Here is a 24,463-nt window from a genome sequence, read left to right on the forward strand (position 1 = left end):
GACATCAGTGAGTATGTCTGAAATGTCTAATGCAAGGATGGTTGTTGTTAGTGTTTTGACCACATCATTCCATAGGCAATGAGTAAGACGTTACTGGGGAAGCTGGGGTAGAACAGATTGTGTTTAGAATATGGTTCTTGTTCATTTGCAGGTACATGGTATGTGTGGTAACTTCAATGACAACCGTGAAGATGATCTGTCCTTGCCCAATGGTACAATTGTCAGTATCACACAGTTTGGCAATAGCTGGAAAGTGGAAAAAGACAGTGATGCAGGGTAAGCATAACTTCATACCTTCCATCTTCCTTTGAAAAACAGTCTTTCTTTAATTATTTTGGCCATTTTGCTACTTTCTAACATGTGAACTATAATATATGAGATTTTCCTCTTCAGTTTGAAGCTCAAAGAAAAAGTCATCACTACAGGAAACCACTGTACAGGCCAGATGGAAACCACAGCCATTCTAATGATCTACATACACACTTGGGGAACTAGGCTTTGGGGTAGTCCACAGTGTGAACATAGACTATGTTTAATTTACACTGAAAACACTTAGAGCAGGAGGATGGTGTTGGGGAACAGTGAGGGTCAGCTGAAGGACATGCCCAAGAGTGACAGACAGGGTTAGCCAAGGGTCCAGATCACCACACAAGTTCGCAGTGACACATCAGGTCTGCAGTCAAGCTGGGAAGTCAGTCCTCTAGTCAGGGTCAGGTTTAAGGGGAGTAACCAAGGTCAGAAAGAGCATGGTGATTGCCAGGCAGGTTTACTGCTGCTACTCTTTCAGTCATAGACAGAAGGCAGCAGTCTCCAGCACTATTTATTTAGAACCTTTCTGTAGCAACAAACATTTCAGTTTCTGTCTCAGTCTCATATATGTCCCATATGTCCTTGAAACTCAAATGCAGCTGTTTCTGTGCTTACATGCAGTTGTTTATCAGACTCAAGAGAAGATGATGTTCCTCCTTGCACTGCTGTGAATAAACCGGTCATTGAAAGCCAGTGCGATGTCCTAAAATCAGACAAATTCAAAGCATGTCATAGTCTGGTCAATCCTGAAGACTTCATAAAGATCTGCATCTATGACATGTGCCAGTATAACGGCATGAAGTCCACTCTCTGCGACATAGTTCAATTTTATGTGGACACCTGTAGGAATCAAGGCATCACCATTATATGGAGGAACAGCACATTCTGTCGTAAGTGCAAAAGCGAGTGAAAAATCAGAAGCTTGGATGGCTGATAGCATAAAAATGAATTAGCGGTATTAGGTGGACAAGTTACATAAAAGATAATTAAACCAAAATTCTCATAAAATGTAATTCTATTATTATGATTTTATGACTTGGTTGCGGTGCTGAATTGTGTTCAGGTTGAACTAAACCCATTGATTACTCAGGACTAGACAAGTAATGGATAGTAGTGTGGAGTTAGAATGGTTTTAGTAGCCAAATGAATGTCATGAGATACTGCCTCACTCCATTCATTCAACAAAGCTACCAACTAATTATGAAAAAAAAAAGATTACAGGATGGTAGGTTTAGGGGTTTTGACGTTCCCTCCTCCCCCACCCCCATTCCCAATTTAGTTTTACATTGTAGAATTAATTGTCACACAGTTGTGGAGGACAAACCAGTTATCTGATTAAAAAAGAAGCCAGATGAATTTGAATTCCTCAGAAATTCCTTACTGCCTCCTTGCCACAAACTGGGGAAAATACTGGACAGAGGAACACTCTCTGCTACCCTGTTTCTTGATCTGTCCTCTTATGCATCTCTAGCCATTGGCAGAAGTAGGATATAGACCTAGATTAATTTTCAGTCTGACAATACACGTTTGTTGTTCTTGCACATGTTTATGTCTGTGGTTAAGCTAGACATACTCCTGTTTTGCATCACTGGAGGGACAAACCTAAGAAATTTTCCCTAATGATTCATATTTCTAAAAGTGCTTAGAGAGGCATTTGCAACTGAATATGAATGACCTAGCCCCAGGTGCTACTAGTTCAGACGTGCCTGTAATAAAACTCAATCAGCAGCTCCGTTGAGGGTCCTGGTTTTTTTTGTTTGTTTGTTTTTGCTTTTGTTTTGTTTTTTAATGAAATAGCAAAACTAAAAGATATCAACTGATTGATGATGAAAATCAGCTATAAGAAGGCAATCGTACACTACCATTTTACAGGCCAAGCTGCGGCTTTCAGGCAGGCACAAGTTTGCAGTTTCTAAATGTATTTAATAACACGGGTTCTTTTCCTTTCACCCACACAGCATTGCCCTGTCCAACCCACAGCCATTACACAAACTGTGCCTCCGCCTGCCCATCAACATGCAATGACATTTTTGCCTCTTCCCTTTGTGAGAAGACGGAAGAGTGCACAGAGGGCTGTGAATGTGATAATAATTATGTGCTCAGTAATGGAAAGTGTGTACCTCTCAGCAATTGTGGCTGCAGGGATGATGACAACAATTACTACAGTGTAAGTAGTTTGTGGAGCAAATCTCTGACTGCAAAGCTTGTAGGAAATTGGTCCCCTGTCCAACTGACTGAGAGAGAGAAAAATCTTCAGTCTACCACTTAAAACACCTTTCATCTGTTTAGTAAACTGCAGGCTCAAGTATTAGGAAATGCAGGAGCACTTTGCACCTGAGGCCAAAATTAAGGCATATTGGAAAATAATCAGTTGATCAGAGTTAATAAGGTAACCTATCCTAGTCCTGTTTTATGTTCCAATTCTAACATGAAAAACTGAGGTGTTCCCCCCCCCAGGCTTTTAGTGAGACTATACCTGGATTAACCAGTTGTGGAATGGCCAGCAGGACAAGTTGCACCTAACCAGCCCCCACACCTTTTGCTATTGACCTTCTACTGCATTGCAATGCTGAGCACCTTGGTAACATATTAACATAACTTGTGTCCAGGCTGGGGAGACCTGGATAACTCCACACTGTGCCAAAAGATGTCAGTGTCAGAACAATGGTGTCATCGAATGTACAAGCTATAGCTGTGATTCTGAAGAAACCTGCGTGATCAAAAGTGGAAAATACAAGTGCAATCCAACAGGTATGTGCAGGCAAGTTTTCACTTGCTATTCCATGAAGGCTGGAGAAGGAGGAGGGATGTAGGTGTCTGCTCCTTCCCTGGCCCTTCCAGCCTTTTCCACATGGAAAGGCAGGTGTGCCAGTGCTATTGATGACACATTATTGACCACAAGAAGGCCTCAGTTCTCAGAACAGGAAGTTCCAGTACAAGACAGAGAATTTTAGAGAGGAGTGGAACAAGGGTTTGAAAGTTTATATACATTTATAAAATTGGCAGTTCGGTCTGACTGGTTTAAAATTATAACTCAGGTATGCCTGTGAATCCTTTGGCAATAATCCACCTTTTTTTTCATTGCATGTTGACTTGAAAACACACCAAAAAAATAAAGGCAAAACGGGACAGAACAGATCTCAACATATACTTAGTAGGCCAGTCAAAGAACTTTGGTGCTTTTCAGACAGTACTTGCTTTGGCTAAGCTGCTATTTTCGGGTGTCTACCCTGCTGTGTTATAGCTAATTCCATATTCCCAAGGTAAATTGGACTGTTTAGTAGGTAGCTTGTTCCTTGTTGACTCTGTACTACAATTTTGAAGAATAGGATGGCATAGGTCCTACTATACTGATGATCGGTACAAAAGCATAGTACAAACTGATCTCCCCCCTGCTCCCTTTTTGCAAAATACCACAGCAGAGACACTTCAGCAGTGTTAAAGACAGCTTTGCTCTTTGGATAATGGTTGGCACTCAATGGTCAATGAGAATACTTAGGCAATACTCACTGCATCTGATTGTTAGGTCTGGTGAACCCAATGATCAATTTGGTAACCTCAAAAGAAATCAGTGTGACAGCAGTGTTGCATTTCAAAATTACACACTTCTTGTCATGTTCCAATAATTTTGTAGCAACACATTGCTGAGGATTATGCAACTGACATCTCTAAGAGCTGACTGCAAGCCATGCTGTGTGGCAAAGTCATTCCTCTGCAGAGGACCAATGTGCACAGCTTAGTGCCTATGAAGCCTATAAACCCTAATGCTGTGCTTCAGTTCAATTGGCTCTCGCTGGTTTTCAGCAGAGGATTGAGTTTCTCTGGTTGGCTCTCTGAGTGCCCATTCACTAGGGTGATGCCTGAGCACCTATCTTTATTTTAAGAGAACTGCATGCTAGCATCAATTGTTTTTATCTAACCTATATTAAACTGATCCATGGATAGGACCTTGCAAAGGTGCATGCAGACTGAACAGTAATGAAACTCTTCTCCTTTAGGTTTTGGGACATGCCGCATCATGGGTGATCCACACTATGTCACCTTTGATGGTTTGGTGCACCACTTTCAAGGGAAATACACATATATTGTGGCTCAGACCATCCCTGATCTACATGATACTCTGACACCGTTCAGCATCGAAGGCACGAACTATCCTCTTCATCGAAATTCACGCATTACTTACCTGAAAGAGATTCTCATCAACGTTTACAATCACAAAGTGAGATTCAGGGAGGACAAGCAGATATTGGTAAGTCTCTTACTGACTGCAAAGCACAAAGGTTCTCTCTTGGAATAAAACACATTAGAGTAATAATTGTCTGTTTTGAAGAACTTAAGTATTAAAGCTAACTGCATTATTAGAGCAATGCTATGGGGCAACAAAAATGTGATTTCAGTTGTGTTGATATTTTTTTCTCTACAGCTGTGAAAGATACAATTCTACTTAAAATAAATGAATGAATAAATAAATTGATATTTAGGAATTAAATACCAAATCTCCAAGACTTGCAATAAAGCCACATAAAATTTTATCAGTTGTAGGGAAAAGTGTGAATTATGCTAGGAAAATTTTATTTCCATCCTCTTCATTGATATGTAAAAGTGTACATTAGCTCATACACACACTTTTTAGCTCAGTAATGGAAAATTCTTAGGATTATATGAGAACTGTGTCCAGAGCACTTTCCTTAATATATGATTTCGTTACTTTAAAAAAAATGAATACTGAGGGTTTTTTTTACCTGGTTCAATTACTGAATATATCTAACATAAAACTAGGAAAGACGAATGTTCATTTGTAATGTTTTCCTGTATTGAAGCCACATCTGAATTTGGCTGGTATATTATGAGTTATAACTTATTCTTTCCCTTTTAGTTGGATGGTGTGAGGGTGAGACCCCCTGTTCGTCCCCATGAAGGTATTCATATATATCAGAGGACAAGAAGAATTTATCTGGAGACAGATTTTGGCTTATATGTGAGCTTTGATGGCAATCAAAATGCAGGTAAGTGATGCTAAGATAATCTGCAGGAGTATTTATGCCCCAAGTCAAAAAATGTTCTCATTCTAAAGGAAGTCTAAACCCAAGGGAAAATTAGAAACCTTTACCCTTTAAGCCTGTGGCTTTTTGTGGTATGAACTTCCAGAAAAATTAAACAAAAATATTTCTCAAGAAAGTGTAAAATTGGCATTTATCTGGATGCACCTGAATTTAGGAGAAATTGGATGTAGAATCAGACTGTTCTACTATTTTTCATGTAAAGTGAGGCCTGAGTGATGTAAACAGAAGCAAACTACTTTAAACTACTGATCAGGATGATGGGGCGAAGTCTGGATCTGCCCCTTTGCCAGCTTAACCCAGTCACAGGACTGAGGTCCTCAAGCTAAAAACTGTGACTGCATACTTTTACATGCTTCCTCTCAAGTCTATTCCTGATAATAACATTCTGTAGCATTTCTAAGTAGGACTTTTATATCATGTACCTGATGTACATACAACTCATTAATGTATGTTGAACATGCATTACCTCCTCTGTTCAAAGCAGAGCTACCCGATTCACAACATAATATAGTGATGTTATTTCTGATCATTTCAAATCCTAAAATTCCTAATACAGAAAGGATGTGTCTCTTTTATAGGAATTCTGTTTCTCAACAAGCAAGTGGATAGTAAGTGAAGGGCAAAGATGGGTCGTGCATTCAGTTTGTTGCAAGGCTGTATGCACTAAGAGCACTCAGGTGGAGATGTCGTGCCATAACATTGGAGATTCCCTATTGGCAGGAATAAATTACTTTTTTCATGATCCATATTGCAGAGCACAGAAAACAATCCTGTGAATCCACATATGAACAGTAGTTTAGGACAGTGTTTATAGTGATGTATGAGGCCCACATCACAGTAGCAACTATAATCTGAATTGTGGAAGTACTTTGCACTTCTTTCCACCTCTTCCATACCCTTGGAAGGAAATATTTCTGTGTAATGGCTTTTTTATTTCTTTCTTCTGAACTTTCCTAGATTTAAAGCTGGCCAACACCTACAAGGACAAAGTAGAAGGTTTGTGTGGTGACTTTGATGGGAGACCTAGAAACGACTTCACAAACCCAAATGGCGTTTTGCTGAAGAATGTGAATACATTTGGTGAGAGCTGGAAAGTTCCTCTGAAAAGAAAAACCTCTCGTCTCAGGTACTTAATTTTCTACTCAATACCCATGGCAAGCACAGCCACTGGAAGTCAGTGAACTAAACCATACTTAATATCCAGGACTAACTGCGCTGTCTGATTTCTGTTATTTCTTCTTTCCTTGGTCTGTGTGAAGGGAATTTTCCTGCTCATCACTACAGTGAACTATAACTGCCCCTCTATCTAGCCAAAAAAGGCCTGAACTATCACTGCATTACTCCAGTTCAGTGTCCTTATTTGGCATCACAGCCATTACAACTGCTAGGGGACAGAGATGAATAAGGTCTCTACCAAGCTCGTGGATCCTGGCAAAGATAAAGTGCATGATTTGCTGTATGGACCTGAGGGAGGGCAGATCCCGGTTCAATGTCATCCCTCCCTCGGGAACATGAAAGTATCTCTGAAATCATCAAAATGAATTCACAGTTCCTCTCAGAAGAGGTTCTTTAAGAGTCTAATTTCCTTACTTTCATGACTACACTGTGTTTTCTTCCAATACATAAAAAGTTGGGACAGTCTTTTGAGTAAAAATGAATGCGATATTTGTGGTCAGGCCAATTCTGCGCTAATAAGACTATACAGAACCTTGAAACAGGGAATTAAGTTTCCTTCTCTCCTTCTACTTTCTCAGTTTTCTTTTAAAGGCTTTTGGAGGTTTCCTAGCCAGTAACAGAACTTTTTTGTCTGTAAGTAAATAGAAGTGTATTAGTTGTCAGAATATAATTTGGCTGCAAAAACTCGTCTAGCAGAATAGTAGAAAGCAGTATGTAGGCTAATGTCAAGCATAAAGAGGCTGTGGAAGCCATGCCTAGAGAATAATTCTGGCACTTCAGGCATGCAGCCAGTTCTTCAGTGAAAGTGAGAATATCTCCAAGGAATGGTGGCTTACTCCAGTTATATCATTCTGACTAACATTCAAGTTTTATTGAATGGATTGGATAAAAGAGGCACGGATGAAACCTGTGTCATGCAGAATGTACAAGGAGATGAGTACAGCTATCATTTTTGAATTAAAAATCCACAAATCTCTGAAATGGTAGGAAGTGTTCTAGTACATTTTTTGCTTTATCTATTTCCTTATATCAAATAGATTTGCTTTATCTATTTCCTTCCCATTGCCATAAGCCATGAGAGAGAAATAAACTAGCACTTCTACCACAAGGCAGAAATACTCTTGTGGTGTTACTGGTACAATGAATGCTGGATGTACAGAGAACTGATGGTTTCATAATGAATTCATTTTCAGACGAGCTGTCACTCTAGAAGATGAGTCTGAGGAGGTACAAGATACAGGACTCTTCCAAGGCTGCAGTGAAAATCAGCTGATACAAGAAAACAGAACTTCTGATTGTCAAATTCTGACTAAGTCAAATGGTCCTTTTGCAAAGTGTCATTCTGAAGTCTCACCAGATTTCTATTCCATGTAAGTGTCTACTGCAAACAATCTAGTCTGTTTTTTCCCCATTTCCAAAACAGCTTTGCAGCTTGTTTCTGATAAGAACTGTACATCTTCAGTTTTCAGGAATTGAGGATATTAGGTGTCTTTGGAGAACTGGGGCCCAGTGCTTCCATCATTGATATATTTAGTACCCCTTATTTGCTTTTAAAGAATTGTGACAATCCATCTTTCCATCTATTAAGAGTTTCACTTTTCTGCTCGCTCTAGAAAGTAGCTTTCCTATTTTCCTAGAGAGATAAAGCAGTAGTGTTAAACATTATATCTGTAAACTGGAATTCCCAGTGTTCTTGAAGTTCTCCTCCACATTCAGTACTTGGCTCTATTAGATTCCTTTTAGCAATTCTAGCTTCATAAAATGTATTCTTCAAGCTATAGCCACAAAGGCTGAAGCTGTTAGCAATACTTCTTGAGTCTTTCATGGAGCAGTGCTAAAAATAGGTTAGTGGAGAATAATTAACATGGTATCTGCAATAAAATCCCTTCTGTTCATCTGGCCTCCTATGTACACAGTTCCTATACACCTCCTTTTGAACTGTATGAAACCTGTCGGTTCATCCACACTTTAATCATTCATCCATCATCGGTCATAAAATTGCCAAGTCGCTACCAGTTTTCTTAAGTCATATAGTTGTAACTAACATTTAAAGATAGTCCCACTTCAAGTCTCTCTTAGCTGTCAGAAGAATGTGAAGGTATCTTAAGCCAAACAAACTAGATGACTGTCTTCAAGTTATATACCCTGATTCTTAATGTAAGTCTATCTTTCTCCTCACTCTAGAGAGATTCTGAGATACCATGTATTTGCAGATCCTATTCACCTCAGTTCTCAATGCCTTTTAAAATCAGGCCATTGATATTCAAATGATGATCAAAGTTGAGAAGGTAGCACTAGCAAACAATGCTGAGTAAACCAGAATTCTGCACAACTATTCAATGTATATGAACATGGGGAGGGCACCCAAATATTGAAAGAAGTGAGTAGTCCAGATATAAGACCCAGCAGCACTAAGAAGTGATCCATAAGCAAGATGTAGATATGCTAGTCAGAAACACAAGCAGATAGCAAAAAATAACTTACTTGTTGTTACAAGAAGTCAGTTACCTGCTTATTGCTTCTGTGTGTATGAGTACATCACATAATAGCAGCAGCAGCACAACAAATGACCTGATCAAATGGAAGTAACTCAGAGTCAGGCAAAAAAGCAGCTGAAGATAAGCAATAACAAAGGTATTGGGCATGAACGCTTTCTCATGTTGCAAACAGGAGCTGCATCTTTGATATGTGTGTGGACAGAGACGACACTACTACCTTATGTCGCAGTCTGGAGGAGTACGTGCTGGCTTGTCAGGAGAAAGGAGTCAATATGGAAGGCTGGAGGCAACAGACAGATTGTGGTAAGCACAGGAAAAAAACACAATGTGGTTTCTGCCTAAAAGTCTCTAAAGCTGAGATTTTAGGCATTTCCTAGAAGCACCATATTTCAAAGCTTCTTAGCTTTGATAACATGTTGAGTCACACTTCAATCATTGCTCATAGTTTAGTGCACACCCATACTCTTCTGTCCCCTCCTCTGAGTCTTATGTTGATGTTTTGCATTTAGACCCCAGTTTAGAAAGTTACTTAGGAAAGCAGAGCAGTCAGCTCCCCTGTCACAAGAAGTTTTATGAGAGAAAAAAATGTCCCCATTCCTAACTTTTCTTTAAGACTTAAAAAAAAAAAAAAAAAAAGCTAAATGAAATCTTACAATAATCTCAAATCCTTTTTACCATTTTTTTTTTTCCAAGTTGGGATAGTCATCAAACCATACCCACCCTGCATCACCCATGGTTAGGTGACTTTGTATTCTTGATGAAACACACTTCTCAGAGCTGTGAAAGCTCTGGTACTTTCAAGGATAGCTACCCTGAATGTGTGAGAAGTTATTTGAAATCATTGAAATCTCAGACTGAGAGCACAGCATACCAATAACTTTCACAATGCACTTCCTGATTTTGGAGTGACTCGCTTATGTCAGTAGCATCAGATATGTATGAACTTCTCTGTGTATGTTCATCATTTTGCCTCCTACAAAGTGGATCTGAAAAGACAACATAGAACTAACACACAGCAACCTGTTATAACTGGACTCTCCTTATTCTTACAGAGATGCCGTGTCCAGCCAACAGCAAATACAGCTCATGCATGTCTGCATGCCCAGCATCCTGCAGCGACTTGACCAGCCCCTCTGAGTGTGAATGGCCTTGTGCTGAAGGCTGTGAATGTCTCCCTGGCTATGTTCTTAGTGGTTTTGAATGTGTGCCTTATAGTCAGTGTGGCTGCACATACCTCAACAAATATTATGAGGTACAGTATCTCAGCGGGCCAGACAGCTCTGGCAGTGCTAAACAATATTTTCTTCTGCTAATTATTTTGACAATCTCACTGTTCTCAGCACGTAACTTTACATTAGAAACAGAGAACGATTTGTTTAATAATATTCCGGTCTCTGGAGGAAGGGGAGAGAGAATAGACCCCTCAGTCTGCCTCTGAAACTTTGCTTGCCAGAATACTCAAGGCGGGCACTTGAGGGAAGCATATGATTACTCTCTGACCTCCATGTTAATTCTTCACCTTTATCATACTAAAAAACAGCCTCATACTTTTCCACATTGTCTTGAAGGCCCAATGGGATGCATCTGCCACTTTATTTCCAGCAACCATTAAACATTGTTGGTTGCCCACGTACCCAATCTGGGGCTAGGATTTCACACCCCAAACTCTTCTTTTGCTTTCTTTCTTGAGCCTTCTTTAAGTTTCAAAGAGCTGGGTTAATAGGCTGTTTGCTTGCTTTCTTACTACAAGCTTCTGAAATATATATATATATATATGCCATGTTGCCATTCATCAGGAAGACATTAGAGAGAGTAGCATGGGTCCCCAGCGCTCCATACATATTTTCCTGGCTGATTTTGTTTGGTATTTTTCAACGTTTAACTGCTGTCTTCCAGATTGGAGAAATATTCATCACTGATGACTGCTCTCAGAGATGTCAGTGCACGGAAAGCTCCACTGTCTCCTGCACTACAATAGAGTGTGGTTCTGATGAAATCTGCAACGTTTCAAACTACGCTCGTGGGTGCTACAAGAGTGAGTCAACCACTAACCCTATCACCTTGTCTTTCATGCTAAGTCTTGACTTACTGCTTATAGGGCATTACTGGATCTGGGATAGATGGAATAATTTGAACAGAAGAAAATCCTTTAATAAGCATACAGGGGATCTTTGATGGTCTATCGTAGAAAGTGTTTCTCTCCTGTACTCCTGTTGTCAAGTACAAAATAATAGGTCTTAAAATACAGGGCATGTCCAGCATTAGCAGTCAGTGTAATCTAACCAAGAACAGTTCTCTCAGGGTTGGATTCTCTGAGATTCTCAAGTGTTTCTCCTTTCTTTTTCTAGTTGGACCATGTATGCCAAGTCCTTGTCAGAATGATGGAGTTTGCTCTGAAACAACCAATGGTACCTCTCGCAGCTTCTACTGTGAATGTTCTGAGCTGTACACGGGACAAAGCTGCGACGTTGAAAGAATAGGTAATAAAACTATTTTGGATTTCACCCTGCATTACACACACCACTATCAAAAACATGTGCTATTATGGAGAAGACTGAACTGACTTTTAATTTCTGTGCTGTAAATCAGTAACCCAGGCAGGTGTCAGATCAGACTGGGACCTCATCACATCTTTTTATGGACATCTTGTAATTTAGTCACAGGCAGGACAGAGGCTGACCCTAGAAATAATTACACTGCATGTCCTATCCAAGCCCTTGACACTATTTCTTGGACTACATGTTAGGTGTTGTACCACTGACTAGGTGGTACTGGTGAATCCAAGCAGAAAGAAGGGGGTGAGACCCCTCAGCAAAGAGATGCAAGAAGGGATGACAGCAGGGATGACCATACAGGGCCTGGGTTGGACACCACTCCCGACAGCCACGTTAGTCAGAGAACACAGTATAAACCAAGCAGATAGGCATGTCTGCTTGCTGCCCAGATTCCATAGCGAGCAGCTTTACACTTGGGATTGAGAAAAATCTTCCATTCACAGCACTCTTAGCTTACACTAACAGGGCTCATTTCTTCTTCAGATCTAACAGGGACTTCTGAGAATCATACAGTTGCCATTGCTGTTGGAGTTTCGGCAGGTGTGATTGTTGTCCTCATTCTCATCTCCACCGCAGTGTACCTGCACAGGTAAGCCTTTTCCCATATTTGCTACATTCAGCACAGTCAAAATGCAAACTCCTTTTAGCACCTGTAAACTCTCAAAATTCCCCCTAGTCCCATACTTTCAGGACCAGAAAGGAAGTACAGCATTCAGGATCTCATACGAGGAATGTGAGGGAAAACAGCCTTTTCTACAGCGATGAACATATGCTCTTCCTATTGCATAAGGCATATGAACCATTATCACAAAACTTAGCTTTCTCCAAAATCTGACATTATACATGCTCACACCACTGTTTAACCTCCCACTACAGATAAGAATAGAAATTAAAGACGGTTGTTGCTATTTGTTTTTGTGCAGAAGGAAGAGAAAGATGTGTACGGTTGCCAAAGCAGGGGATTCATCTTCCAACCAGTCCAGGGATACATCGGATGACAACGTATATGAACAAGATTATGGCTGCATAGTGAACACTGCATTTGATCAAGATGAATCTGCACACGATACATACCTATAGTTAGCATATTTTTTAATTTTTAATTTTTTAATTTTTTTAATTTCTTTGTATTACTTTCTGTTCTTGTATCTTAATAGTGTATCTAATACTTTGAGAAGAAACAATAATAAATATTATTGCATTTGCTGAAGATCTTAGAAATTTTGTCTACACTATCTATCAGATTTCATGTGTTAGACCCAAACTGAAATAAGTCTTAATGCACATTACCGCTGTGTTATCCTCAGAAGCCATTTGAATAACACTAAGTCCAGATAGAATTCAGCAGCACAAGTGAGCTGCACACTATCACATACATGCCTCTGATAGATGCACAAACTATGGACTGATGAGGTCAGAATTAATTATAGCATCCCAGGCAGGTCTTCTTGAAATTATTTTACCCAAAATATTCAATGGGAGGGGATTGGTTGATTGAGCTGGACACAGTTCTTGCTCCTCTTCTGACAAGGCATGGTTGACTGGGGAGAGAAATATTTAAGACACCGAGCTTATCTGGTGACAGATGACCCCCCCCCCCCCCCCCCCCATTCTCCCCACTGGGAGTGCCACTCTGAAAGAAGCAGTTGTTTGAATGACAGCTGCCTCCTTGCTGTCAGGACAGAGCGGATGAGAGCAAAGATTGTCATCAGCCCCTCTCTGTGGATGCTAATGGTAAGCAAGAGCATAACTTAACAAAAACTCTCTGAATAAACAGATCCTGTCATAAATTCTCCTTGGGGTCTTAGCAAATTCTGAAGCTGCCACGCTGAATGTGGTTAGAGATTTGCATCAGCTCAGTCCTGGATCATGCTAAGGACTCCCCAGTAGCAAGTTGTTTGCAGCAAGGCCTAACAACATTGTACTGGTATTGGATAGAGGTAATTTTCATCCAAGAAGCTCCTATGGTGCTATGTTTTAGAGTTGGGGGAGGAAAGTGTTGATAACACACCAAGGTTTTAGTCATTCCTCTGCAGTGCTTACACAGAGCCAAGGTCTTCTCTGTTTCTCACATTGCCCCACCAGCAAGTACCAGAAGCAGGGAAACCATACAGGCAGGACAGCTGACCCCAATGACCATAGGGATATCCCATACTGTCTGATGTCATTCTCAGCAATAAAAGCTGGGGTAAAGGAGGAGGAAGAAGGAGGGACAGTGCGGGCTTCCTGTTATTTCTGACACAATGCTGGTTCTTTTTGATTTGCCCCTTCTTTCTCTGCCTACTATATCCAGAATCTCACGCGTGCTGTCAGCCAGAAGAGTATTTGTAATGTCCATGGACAGTCAGGTGGATAAAAGGCCATTCAAGAACATGCCAGCAGTCCATACGTGCACAACCCAGCTATTGAGGAACAGATGTGAATGGAAAGGGGCTTTCAGTCTCATTACATAATGAAAACAAGTTAGTGCGAGGGACCTACCTGTGCACAAATGAGCTATCAACCTTATGCTGCAGTTTCACCACATTCATAAAGGCATCTTTCCTGCCTGTTCAGCAGCAGCTTCCTATTGCTCTCCCATACTTGCTAACAGTGCAATTCTGTGAATGCTGAGCAGTGCTGACCACGCTCACCTCCTGTTGTAGCTGGCAGGAGCACAGCACAATCCATACCCTAGAGGATCACAGCCCTAACTCTCCAATGCAACATGGCTCATCTGTGCCCAGACAGAGTAGATTTCTGGGTTTCCATGGATCCGCTTTGCTATTTCAATACCATAGGAATCACCTTGGTTTTCTACTGCAGGGCCCTGTAAATACTTCAGATTTGAAATGGGGTAAAAGAGAAAGCAGAACTGCAACCCAGTGCTCCACTGACTCAACAACTTCATGTCGATAGAAGCCAGGAAAACGAGAAATGTGACGCTGCTCTGATCCTCTAAGTCAACCATCTCTCTCACCTGACTTTCAAAATGCTGGGCTTTAAATAGACTGCTTAGTTCAACTTATCCAGAGCATGCTTTTGTTGGTAGTGAACCCTGCTTTTTAGCAAACTGTGGCGGCCGTAGCCAAGGGGACAGCCACATCTGCTCAGACTCACCCACTCCTCATCTCAGAGGACTCTTGCTGGGCACAGTGCACCGTGAGACTCCTTCTGTGTCCGGAGAGAAATCCCTGGGCCACAATACGAGAGACACATCGAAAGCTATCCTACATATCTCTTTGCCCTAAAACGGCAATTGGAATTGACTTTGAGCTCCACCTCCCTCGCTTCTCTTTACCAGCACAGTGAAACAGCAGCTCTGCATCGCCTGCCCCTCTCCAGAGGTCTCGGGGTGGGAAGGATGCCCACCTACCCCTCCTCCAGGAGCAGCCCTGCGGGGGGACCGGCCCGGGGGCTTTGCAGGCGGGCAGCTCCCCGGGGACAAGCACGGGGATGGTGCCAGCGCCGCCTGCTCGGAGCCGGCCCGGCTGCTGGTTATTTATAGCGGCCGGGAGGAGCCAGGGAACGGGGCCGGCCTCCGCCGCCAGCCTCGCCCCGGGCCGCAGCCTGGGCACGGCGGCAGCAGGACGGGAGCTGGGGGTGAGCGGGGAGCCGGGAGAGCTTGGGGGGGGGGGGGGGGGGGGGGGGTGGAAGATGGAGATGGGGCTGCCGGCAGGATGCGGCCCCTCGGGGAGATGCAGCCCCCCCGGGGTGCCGCAGGGCAGCGGGAGAGCTGCAACCGCAGCCCCCCGGGGGCTGCCACCCTCCAGCGGAGCCGGCCCCATGGGGCTGTTTTTGGGAGAGCTTCCGAAGGGCTTGGGGGTGGCGGGGGGAGCAGCTCGGCGCCCTTATCCCGGGAGAGGGCCGTGCGGCGAGTGCTGAGAGCTGGCCACAGCCCGCGGTGGCTTCACCCTTTGCCCTCATGGCGTTGCAGGACGGGGTGGATTTCATTTCATGCCCTGTGCCAGCACGTATGTGCCTTGCCCTAATGATCTCCCGCCCTGCCGCTCCCCAGCAGATGCCCTCTGCACGCCCCAGACATCTGCAACGCGTCTCGCGTTGAGCCAGAGCGGCACGTGGTGACCCGGCACGGTGAAGATGGCAGCCCCCGAGAGGTTCAGTGCTGCCCACCCTGGTGACCCCCAGCCCGGGGACCTGATTGAGATCTTCCGGCCGGCTTACCAGCACTGGGCCCTCTACCTGGGGGACGGGTACATCATCAACGTGACGCCCGTCGGTAAGGCTGGCGCAGCCCAGCGGGGTGCAGTTTTGGGGTGACTGGGGCCCTGCCTCCCTCCCGGCACAGGTGGTTGGCCCCACATGGCCTCAGCTCTCCTGGCAGCTCCGTGGTGGAAGTGGGGAAGAGAGCAAGGAAGGGGCAGGGGGTGCAGATATGGCTGCGTTGCCGTGGGCCCATCTTTTAACCCCTGGTGACTTTAAATCCCATGCGGTGAAGCAGGGATGGGCTGGGTCTCCAGACCTTCTCTACCACTTGGGAACATGCTCAGCACCAGCCTGTGTGAGGGGCTTGGGCACTAGGGGAGGCTTGTGGCTCAGGGTGGGGGAATTGCAGTCTGAAGGGCTGTGTGGGCCCCCCCCCCCAGGTCCTTTTGGGTTTTTGCTGTCACCTTCACTGCTCCTGGAGATACACATGTACTCAGGGGCCCTGAGCAAATGCTACAGATGGCAAAAAAAAAAAAAAAAAAAAAACTCATTTAGAGTCTCAGGGGGGCTGTATGGGGCTGGCCTGGCTCACCCTGTGCCTGCCTCCCCCAGATGAGGGGCCCCCGGCCACGCTGGGCAGCGCCAAGTCAGTGTTCAGCCGAAAGGCCCGGGTGAGGATGCAGCTCCTGAAGGACGTGGTGGGAAATGACACTTACCAGATCAACAACAAGTACGACGGCACCTACGCTCCCCTTCCTGTGGAGGAGATCATCCGGCAGGCTGAGTACCTCATCAACCAGGAGGTGTCCTACGACCTGCTGGGCAACAACTGCGAGCACTTCGTGACGCTGCTGCGCTACGGTGAGGGGGTCTCTGAGCAGGTAGGTGACGTGGGGTAGCCTCCTTGCAGAGTCTGCACAGAAATTCCTGCAGCACAGCCCCCAGACTGCATGGGGACAGCAAAGCCCCAGGGCAGGGCCCAAACCATCACAGCCTCACCACAGCCCCTGGGCCAGGTGATTTGCTATGGTCTGTGTGCAGCCTGGCAGTGGCCCTCTTGCTCAGCCCAAAGGTAAGGGCATGGGGAACACCCCTGTCCCCTTCTACTTATAGGGCAATTGTCTCTTGCATTCACTTCATTGCCTTGATTAGCTCTGCCTGCTCTTCATTAGCGTGCCTGGAGGAGAAAATGCTCATCACGTTGCCAGCCTGTGTTTTGCTTCCCCCTTTGCAGGCCAACCGAGCAATCAGTGCCATCGGGTTTGTAACCGCTGCCGCCGGTGCCTTCTCCCTGCTGGGCTTGTTACGGAGCCGATCCAGAGAGAGGCAGTACTGAGGGGCTGCCGGCAGGACACGGGACATGTGGTGGCCGTGGCCACCACCGAGACTCACTAACTGACTGCGTGACCCTTGCTGAGGGCAGCGCTAGCCTGTTTGCCACAGCTGCTTTCATGACGCTGCCTGCGATGACTTTTGTGCTGGTCTGGGAGCACTTGCAAGCAAATTCTCCATCCTCACAGCCCAGGGCTCTGCTGAGGGCTGGTACAGACTTCCAGCACACGCGTTTCTACAGCCTGGATCCTCTGGGCCTTCTGTGAATAACCTTTCTTAACCTGTGTGAAGAAACATTTTTACTTTTTTAAACATTTTTTTTCTTAAACAGAAGCAATGCAAAACTATTGCTGACGGCTGTTGTGTGCCTTCCGAGGGCCCATCCTGGTGGAACCCCGCTGCTGAGCCAGCGGGAGAGGCACATCCCATGTCTCAGAGCTTGCGCTGCGGTTCCCAAGCTCTGAGCCCCTCATGCGAGGTCTGGAGGTGTGGGGGGAGCAGGGCCTACGAGCTGCCTCCCTCAGTGTTTAAAATGGGTGCTTTGGTTTGGGTGTGATGGTGCCTGGCTCTGTTTTCTCCTGCCTGTGAAACTGTCCTTTTGCCTGGCCTCCCTGACTCCCTTTGGGATCCAGAGGCCCCTGGTTTGGCGGTCTGACAAAATCCCCGGGCAGCTTTTCCTCTGGCAGCTGTTTGCCCACACTGGCACCGCTGTGCCACTGAAGTTTCAGTCTCCATCTGTGTAAGTGCAGGAGTTGTTGACATAGGACGTGACCAAGCTTACTCCTTGGTCTGCCAAAAGGCTGAGGTTCAAAGAAAGGGCACCGTGGACTGCAGGGGCAGCTGGGAGCCTGCCTTTGGCTCTGCCATGACAAGACACGGAGTCCAACCAGCGCGTTGCTCCAGCAGGAGGAAGAGCCTCCCCCAGCCAGCAGGATGGCAAAGCCAGTGTCCCTGCACGCCTGCAGAGTGAGCTGTGCATCCCCAAACCTACAGAGCCCCACCATCTGCCAGGCACAGTGTCAATGTGTGGCTGCTTAGGAAAAGTGTGGTTTATTGTTCTTTATGGAGAATGTTTGGCTTGCACGTTTGGAACTGTGCTATTTGCGGGTTGCATACTGAAAAAAAAAAAAGGAAATCCTGTGTTGCCTTCACCACACGCAACTGCCTGGACTGTTATAAGAGATGGGAGCAAAAGCTGTCTGTAAGCAGCTTGCTATTTTTGTCTGCTCTTAACATGTATATAACTGGATCAGAAGCTTTTTTTAAACAGCAGTTGTTTCAATGTTTGAAATAACAAGGCCAAGCCTTCTGGTCGTATTTTGTAGTGCTCTCTATTGTTGCAATTAAATAAGATTCTTTTTAATATGGGAAAATGTATTATAATAAAACTGAACCTGGACATCCTATTTTGGGTCCTGTAAATGTAGCCAGAAGTTCTTTTGAGGCTGAACAACGTGAGGATGACAGAGCAAGCACAGCTGGGCTTGGCTTCCTGTACCGTGCAGCAGCGAGCACCAGCGCACATTAGTGGCTGCCTCTTGGCATGACCTGGTGAAAGCAGGCAGCTGTGGCTTAGCCCTGCTTTCTGCCCAGTGTGCCCTGAAAGTGGCGGTGCCATGTGGCACCAAACGGAGGCCAGAAGCTGGCTGTGACAGGGCACCAAGTGTGGGCAGGGGGGCAGCTTTTCCTTCCTCCCCCTTCAGCAGGGCATCTCCCTGCCCAGCCCCAGCTTGCTGCAATGCTTGAGCTTAAACCTTCCCGGCACTCCGCACGTTATATCTGGAGAGGGAGGGTTAGGTCAGGACAGTATGTGCACCCTCTCACAGCTGTAACTTGCTCTGGAGTGGAAGAAAACCAGAATTACATCATACGTGGAATTTTCTTGTAGTGCTTGGAAGCTGCGGAATTTAATTTATAGCAGGATTTTGCAATTGCACATGTGCTCCTCGTTACGGTCAAGGTTAGGTCACTAATGGGGCCATCTAGCTCAGGGGGTGCATTGACAGGGTCTGGTGGAACAGCAGCCGCAGCCACCGCTTCACTGTGCTCAGTATTGCCGGGCCTTTGTAGGAGGTGCTGGCAAAGCTGGAGAGCTGCTGTTGCCATGGAGTAGAGTCAGAGCTGTTATTTTACCAGCAAGTGAGAGAATAATCCTCGCCCTTGTTCCAGGGCACAGCCAGCCTGCCTCTGAATGGAGGGGTTGTTCAGGGAGTTCAGAAATCTGAGTGATGCAAGTACAAGCTGGTCAGTGCAGGCACGGCAGCCCCATGCCCAGCTGCAGGCTCTCCCCTAGTCCCCATGCTCGTAGCTGGGGTTAACGTAAACCTCAGCCATGCGTTTGGCTGCAAAGTCCTTTGTGTTTACTGGAGGCCAGTTTGGATCCCTCTGCAGCATCCTCTGCCATTTTCGGTACTGGCTCTTCGACTGGTACCCAAAGCAGGCTTTAATCAGCATCCAGAGGTGCTTGTTCTGCAGAAGAACATCCTGTGGAGTGAGATGGCACAGCATCAGTGGAGAGGGACCAAAGCCAGCTCCCGTGCCATGTGCCAGCTCCATTATATCAGGAGAACACCAATCTCAGGCTGTTCTGCTGAAGGGGATAACCAAGGGACAAGTTTATATTTCCTCCTGGGGCTGTGGGACACCTGGGAACGTGCTGCCCTGCAGGGGACAAGACCTGGCATTGGACACAACCCACCACTCCCACCTGGGATGGCCCAGCCAGCCCTGACCCACAACATGCCACTTTGTGAGCCCCTGGACCTGCTTTAGGGCTTAGCCATTGCTGCACAAGCTGGTGCAGCTTCTGGCCTGGCTGCTTGCAGGATAAGAGGGAAATGGTTTTAAAATCAGGGCCAAACGCCAGACCCATGCTGCTCCCTCCTGGGCAGCTGTACGGCATTGCTCACTCTATAAAGGCTTAAGGGATGGGGTCTAAATTTTCTCTGGAGATGTATCAAGTGTATTTGATCAACATACAGTGAGTCAAGTCTTGAGGAAGAAAAAGAGAGAAGAAGGAAAAAAAAAAAAGACCCTGAGGATTTGTGCTTCTGCAGGAGGAGAGCATGGCTGCAAATGGGGGAAGAAAGTCCCAAATGGATGCTGCTCCTGCTGCTCACACAGGGGAGCAGTCGGTAAACAAATGCACTCACCTCTGTAAAAAAAGATACACAGAAGGTGGCCAGGAGCATCAGTAAGACATAAACTCTCCAGATCACAGGAGTGCACAGAAACTGTTGGAAAAGACAGGAGCAGCAATTAGGTTTGAATGCCTTGCCAAGATTTGCATCTGTTCCTAATGATTTGAGGGGCTGACTAACATGTTCCCGATGGCACGCATGGAGGAAGCAGTAGGCAGCAACAGTAATTCCTTGTCACAGAGATCTTGGAGGGTCTGATGCCAGCTTCCCCCTCGCACATAGCTCCTTGACATCTCCACTACTGACACTGCTGCTGAAACCAGCAGATTGGGTGCGCAGGGCAGGATTTGGTGCCCAAATATTCTGGGGAGCCACAGCCGATGCGCAATGTATGCATGTCCACACTAACGGCAGATCTCTGCCTGCCTCCATCCGCTGTCAGACAGCTGGGTTCCCGTTATTGGGGCGGCACAGCTGGTGGCAGCCACCTGTCCTGTGCCCTGGCCAGGCAGAGGCAGGCACAGCCCCACGGGAGCTCACCCTGCTCCAGGAGGGGTGGCAGCAGCAGCCATCCCTGCGTGCTTGCTGCTCCAGCCAGCAAACCTCCAACGTGCAAACCCACACTCCGTGCCGTTGTGCTTTTCTGTTAGGAAGAACAGCTCAGCACGATATAAAGCGCTTTTTCTTCTTCTCCCCATCACCACCCTGTCTGCAGGGGGGAGGAGGATTGCCTCGTTAATCAAGCCCTTGTTGGAGGGATGTTCGAGAAGTCTGAAAGGGCTGCCCAGTCAGCATCAAATCAGCAAATTCACTTCCAAGATGACTGTAGCTGTGGCTTGTGCTCTATTTGTCTATGTAAAGGGCAAGCAAAAAATGCATGTTTTGTTTGGGCTTACCTGCATGCCACGGTACACGGCATCAAAGTCGGCAAAAAAGAGGAAGAGGCAGACTGCAAGCTGGAGGGCCAGGAGGACAGAAAACACGTCTGGGGAAACAAGAGCATTGGTGGGCCAGGGAAAGGTCGGTTTTGATGACCAGACTCTGCAAATAGGTTGATGGGAGCCCCAAATACCAATACTGTAAAACTGCCAGCCTATAATTTTTTAATTTTTTTATTTTTGTTATTGTTGTGGGCTTTTTTTTTATGTGCCTAGAAGAGCTGTGGAATTAAAACCTAGAGGAGCTACTACTCCCCAGCAGCCTGTTGCAAAGCTCACCACCTGCACTGTTTTTCTTGCACAAGTGATTTGGCACTTTCAGATTCCTAAACAAGCACAGGGATCTGCCTCAAAATGGCTCTGCTGTGAGCCGCCCCAGCATCCTTCCCCTGTGCTCCCTGCTCCACCTGCTCAGCTGGGCACCTGGACAGCAGGCAGCGGAGAAGGCAGCTTGCTGTTGTGGCTGGGTGCTGTGCGACTGACAAGTCTGGAGGTGGACAATGCTTGTGTCTTGCATGGGGAGAGCTTGTCTGGATTTGCATCCTTTTCCAAAGGAGCAGGAGGCCATAAAGTAATGGCAAATGGCTCAGGGGTCCAGAGGTGCCAAAATCTTGGCAATTAGCAGGACCTGAGCACATAAAACTAGCTGGCAAATTGGGTCAACAGCTTCCTGCAACCTTCCTCACTACCAGGGTGGAGAGGTGACAGGGCTGAGTGGGTGGCAAAAAGAAGGGAATTGCTCTTTGCTTCCTCCTAGTGATTGTTCCTGAACAGGGATGAAGCACAGAGGTGTGAGCAGATTCCTCAGCTGAGAGTCCTCTCTGCCCCAGGCTGGCTGCTTGAAGGGCAGCTTCTTCTGGCCTCACCTCTCTTCTGCGGGTGATCAGGGCTCAGCAAAATGGGTTTGGGACCTGCCTTTTGACAAAATACCTAATGAAATCAGCTCTGCTAAGGTTAAGCAAAATCCTGTCCTCTCATCCATGAGTAAAAAGCTGCAATTGCAAAAGAGCTATCAGTCAGCTGGAGCCTGGTAGGGGTAAATCATGTCTGCAAAACTCAAACAGAAAATGAAAGGTTTCTGCGAGAGGATTTTAACAGTGATATTATCACAAGGTTTTCTTTCTCATCTCTAGGAATGGAAGTCAGGCAAGGTAAGACCGCATCTCAGAGGAGCTCTTTTTGATGTGGGATTTTGAAACAAATACATCTGATCCTTATATGCTATCTGTGTTCTCAGTAATACACAGTTCTGCACTAAACCCAGTACATCATCTTCTGGAAAGCACATACTTTCCAAGATGCAGTCTCCTTTTTCAGCTCTGCTGCTTCTTTTCTCAAGGAGGAAGCTAACACATGCAGTGCTCAGTGTGCTTTTTTAGAGACGGGGAAGTAGGAGCTTGGATACACAACAGTTATATTGCATGCCAGTCACCGGCAAGGGTACAAAAAAAGCCATGGCATCCCTTCCCTGGCAGCCTCTCCTGCCATGGTTATTTTGGGGCAGGGAGCCTGCAAAGTGCACACAACTCCAGCTCTACTCACAGTTGGTGTAGATGGGCTTCCGGAAGGGCTTTCCCTTGGAAAAGACAAAGGCCACAATGATGCAGTTGATAGTGGTCAATGGCCACAGTGTCGTGTCTTCGTAACTGAGGACAGTGCTCTGGGCACTGCTGGTACCATTCCCCTTGGGGCTGGTGGCGAGCACGCTCTGGTTCCCCAGAGAGCAATGTCTGTAAGGTAACGCTCAGCATTCTGTCCCTGCTTTCTCCTGCAAGAGTGAGCAGCAACAGCAATTCCCTCCTCTCTCCTACCCAGCTTACCGTAACAGCCAGATATCACCCACAGGAATGAAAAACATATTTAAAAAACGAACAAACAAAATCACAAAAAACAACTTAATCCCTGCCCCGCGCCAAAATCTCGTCTCCCAGGCGAGCAGTGAGAGCAGTGCTCAGGACACAGAGATGAGGAAGCATGCCCCAGCTGCCCGCGCACCATGCTGGCACACCATGCTCCCAAACCTGCAACCATTTTAAAGCCAAGCTGGGTTCAAGAAAACCCCAGCCTCCGGGCTGTGTTTGGGTTTGTGTTTTTTGTTTGTTTGTTTGTTTTTTCCAGCAGAGCTTTGCAGCCAGGGGAGGGCTGCAGAGCGGAGCAGCGAGCCGCCATGTGCCCGAGGCTGGGCTGGCCCCACAACGAGAGCTGCGGGCTGGGTGTCCCGGGCGAGGAGAGCGACTCACCTCCGGCTGGCCAGCGCTACATACCAGGGCTGCTGCTTCACCAGAAGGAAGCCACAGGTCTGCATGGTTACAGTGAAGCACACGTTGAGGACAACAGAGAGCAGCAAGGGAGGAGAGATGAGCTGGCCAGGGGGGCGGTAGGGTGCCAGCTTTGGATAAGCTTCGGTCAAGCTCACTGGAGAGAAACCAGTGGTGTTTGTGGTCAGTGGCAGTGCAGCCCACCAGCAGCCCTCTGCACTCACTGGGCAAACAGAGCCACATGCAGATCCCCCATCCCAACATCATGGGTGAGAAATGCATGCCTGGGTCTAACGAGCAGGCAAGAAAGGGCTTTATGTCCACTGTTTTCCATCTGAACCCTCTCTGAATCCCCACCCCAGGGAAACACTCAGGGAAGATGGAGAACATCACCCCCACTTGCAGGCAGGGATTCCCATGGGAGCCCAAGAGCCATACTGGATCTCATGCTGGGACCATGCTGGAGCTGGAGTTACACTGAGCCCCGCTAGAAGCCACCAGAGCAACCTCTGCTCTTCGCATCGAGTCTTGCATCCGAACCCTATCAACTCTGTAGATTCCTGTAGCTGTGTTTGCAAAGGACTATGAGCCAAATGACACGCTCTGTGCCCAAGGGATTGCTCTACCACCGATGGTTATGGTGTTATTGACAGCAGAACTTGGCTTCTCGTTTTAATTTTTGTAGGAAAAAGAAGTTGACTATTTATACTCAGGCTCTCCAACAGACACAGCGGGCTTCCCCATGCTGCTTACTTGTTAGGCAAACCAGAAGGGTAATGACAACGTCTTGTATCAAATACTGGTGATTCCCAAAGATTTGCAGCTGCTGGAACAAAAACACAGAAGAGCCCACCTGATTACCAATGTCAATTTTGAGGACACCAACTGTAGCACCAAATGCCACTTCAGAGCAGCAGCATGCCAGCAACAGCATCCTCACCGCCCTGATGCAACCTTTGAGCACGAGCAAGCCCTTGCAGGTGACCCAGTGGGATGTGAATGTTTTTCCACCCTTCTTCCAGCAGACAGCAGTACCTATGGACCACCC

General features: G+C 46.2%; 3 protein-coding genes across 6 annotated transcripts in view; 2 read left to right on the top strand and 1 right to left on the bottom strand.

Annotated features, from left to right (window-relative positions):
- LOC308200183 (uncharacterized protein) overlaps window positions 1-13,137 on the top strand; it is a 96,712-nt gene extending 83,575 nt beyond the window's left edge. Inside the window, 14 exon segments of the mRNA XM_080605443.1 lie at window positions 152-276; window positions 931-1,199; window positions 2,268-2,476; window positions 2,919-3,060; window positions 4,308-4,558; window positions 5,186-5,315; window positions 6,330-6,498; window positions 7,742-7,918; window positions 9,219-9,349; window positions 10,099-10,298; window positions 10,943-11,081; window positions 11,395-11,526; window positions 12,085-12,190; window positions 12,525-13,137. Of these exon segments, the coding sequence (XP_080461569.1) occupies window positions 152-276; window positions 931-1,199; window positions 2,268-2,476; window positions 2,919-3,060; window positions 4,308-4,558; window positions 5,186-5,315; window positions 6,330-6,498; window positions 7,742-7,918; window positions 9,219-9,349; window positions 10,099-10,298; window positions 10,943-11,081; window positions 11,395-11,526; window positions 12,085-12,190; window positions 12,525-12,681 (2,337 nt within the window). The 3' untranslated portion in view covers window positions 12,682-13,137.
- Window positions 13,138-15,037: 1,900 nt separating this feature from the next.
- On the top strand, window positions 15,038-18,501 carry PLAAT1 (phospholipase A and acyltransferase 1). 4 transcript variants are annotated; one of them, XM_080604819.1, is made up of 4 exons: window positions 15,038-15,183; window positions 15,602-15,820; window positions 16,360-16,608; window positions 16,982-18,501. In XM_080604819.1, exons 2-4 carry the CDS (start codon window positions 15,682-15,684, stop codon window positions 17,140-17,142), a joined length of 549 nt encoding a protein of 182 aa, XP_080460945.1. In that variant the 5' UTR covers window positions 15,038-15,183; window positions 15,602-15,681; the 3' UTR covers window positions 17,143-18,501. The 4 variants fall into 4 exon arrangements, with proteins under 4 accessions (XP_080460945.1, XP_080460947.1, XP_080460944.1 ...); XM_080604821.1 differs by having other exon boundaries at window positions 15,044-15,183; window positions 16,360-16,628; XM_080604818.1 differs by having other exon boundaries at window positions 15,051-15,183; window positions 15,599-15,820.
- A 138-nt stretch (window positions 18,502-18,639) lies between these two features.
- Window positions 18,640-24,463, bottom strand: part of ATP13A5 (ATPase 13A5) — a 31,471-nt gene continuing 25,647 nt past the window's right edge. The window contains exons 25-30 of the mRNA XM_080604800.1: window positions 24,169-24,241; window positions 23,398-23,572; window positions 22,700-22,887; window positions 21,116-21,204; window positions 20,232-20,312; window positions 18,640-19,563 (exon numbers count right to left, since the gene is read on the bottom strand). Of these exons, the coding sequence (XP_080460926.1) occupies window positions 19,369-19,563; window positions 20,232-20,312; window positions 21,116-21,204; window positions 22,700-22,887; window positions 23,398-23,572; window positions 24,169-24,241 (801 nt within the window). The 3' untranslated portion in view covers window positions 18,640-19,368. The remainder of the gene's footprint in view (window positions 19,564-20,231; window positions 20,313-21,115; window positions 21,205-22,699; window positions 22,888-23,397; window positions 23,573-24,168; window positions 24,242-24,463) is intronic.

The sequence above is a fragment of the Anser brachyrhynchus genome, assembly GCF_964034855.1.
Source record: "Anser brachyrhynchus genome assembly, chromosome: 9".
Lineage (NCBI taxonomy): Eukaryota > Metazoa > Chordata > Aves > Anseriformes > Anatidae > Anser > Anser brachyrhynchus.

Coding starts and splice junctions, on each gene's coding strand:
- PLAAT1 (XM_080604819.1), top strand. CDS start 15,682: ATGGCAGCCCCCGAGAGGTTCAGTGCTGCCCACCCTGGTGACCCCCAG. Junction 15,821..16,359: donor CATCAACGTGACGCCCGTCG/GTAAGGCTGGCG, acceptor TGCCTCCCCCAG/ATGAGGGGCCCCCGGCCACG. Junction 16,609..16,981: donor CGTGACGCTGCTGCGCTACG/GTGAGGGGGTCT, acceptor CCCCCTTTGCAG/GCCAACCGAGCAATCAGTGC.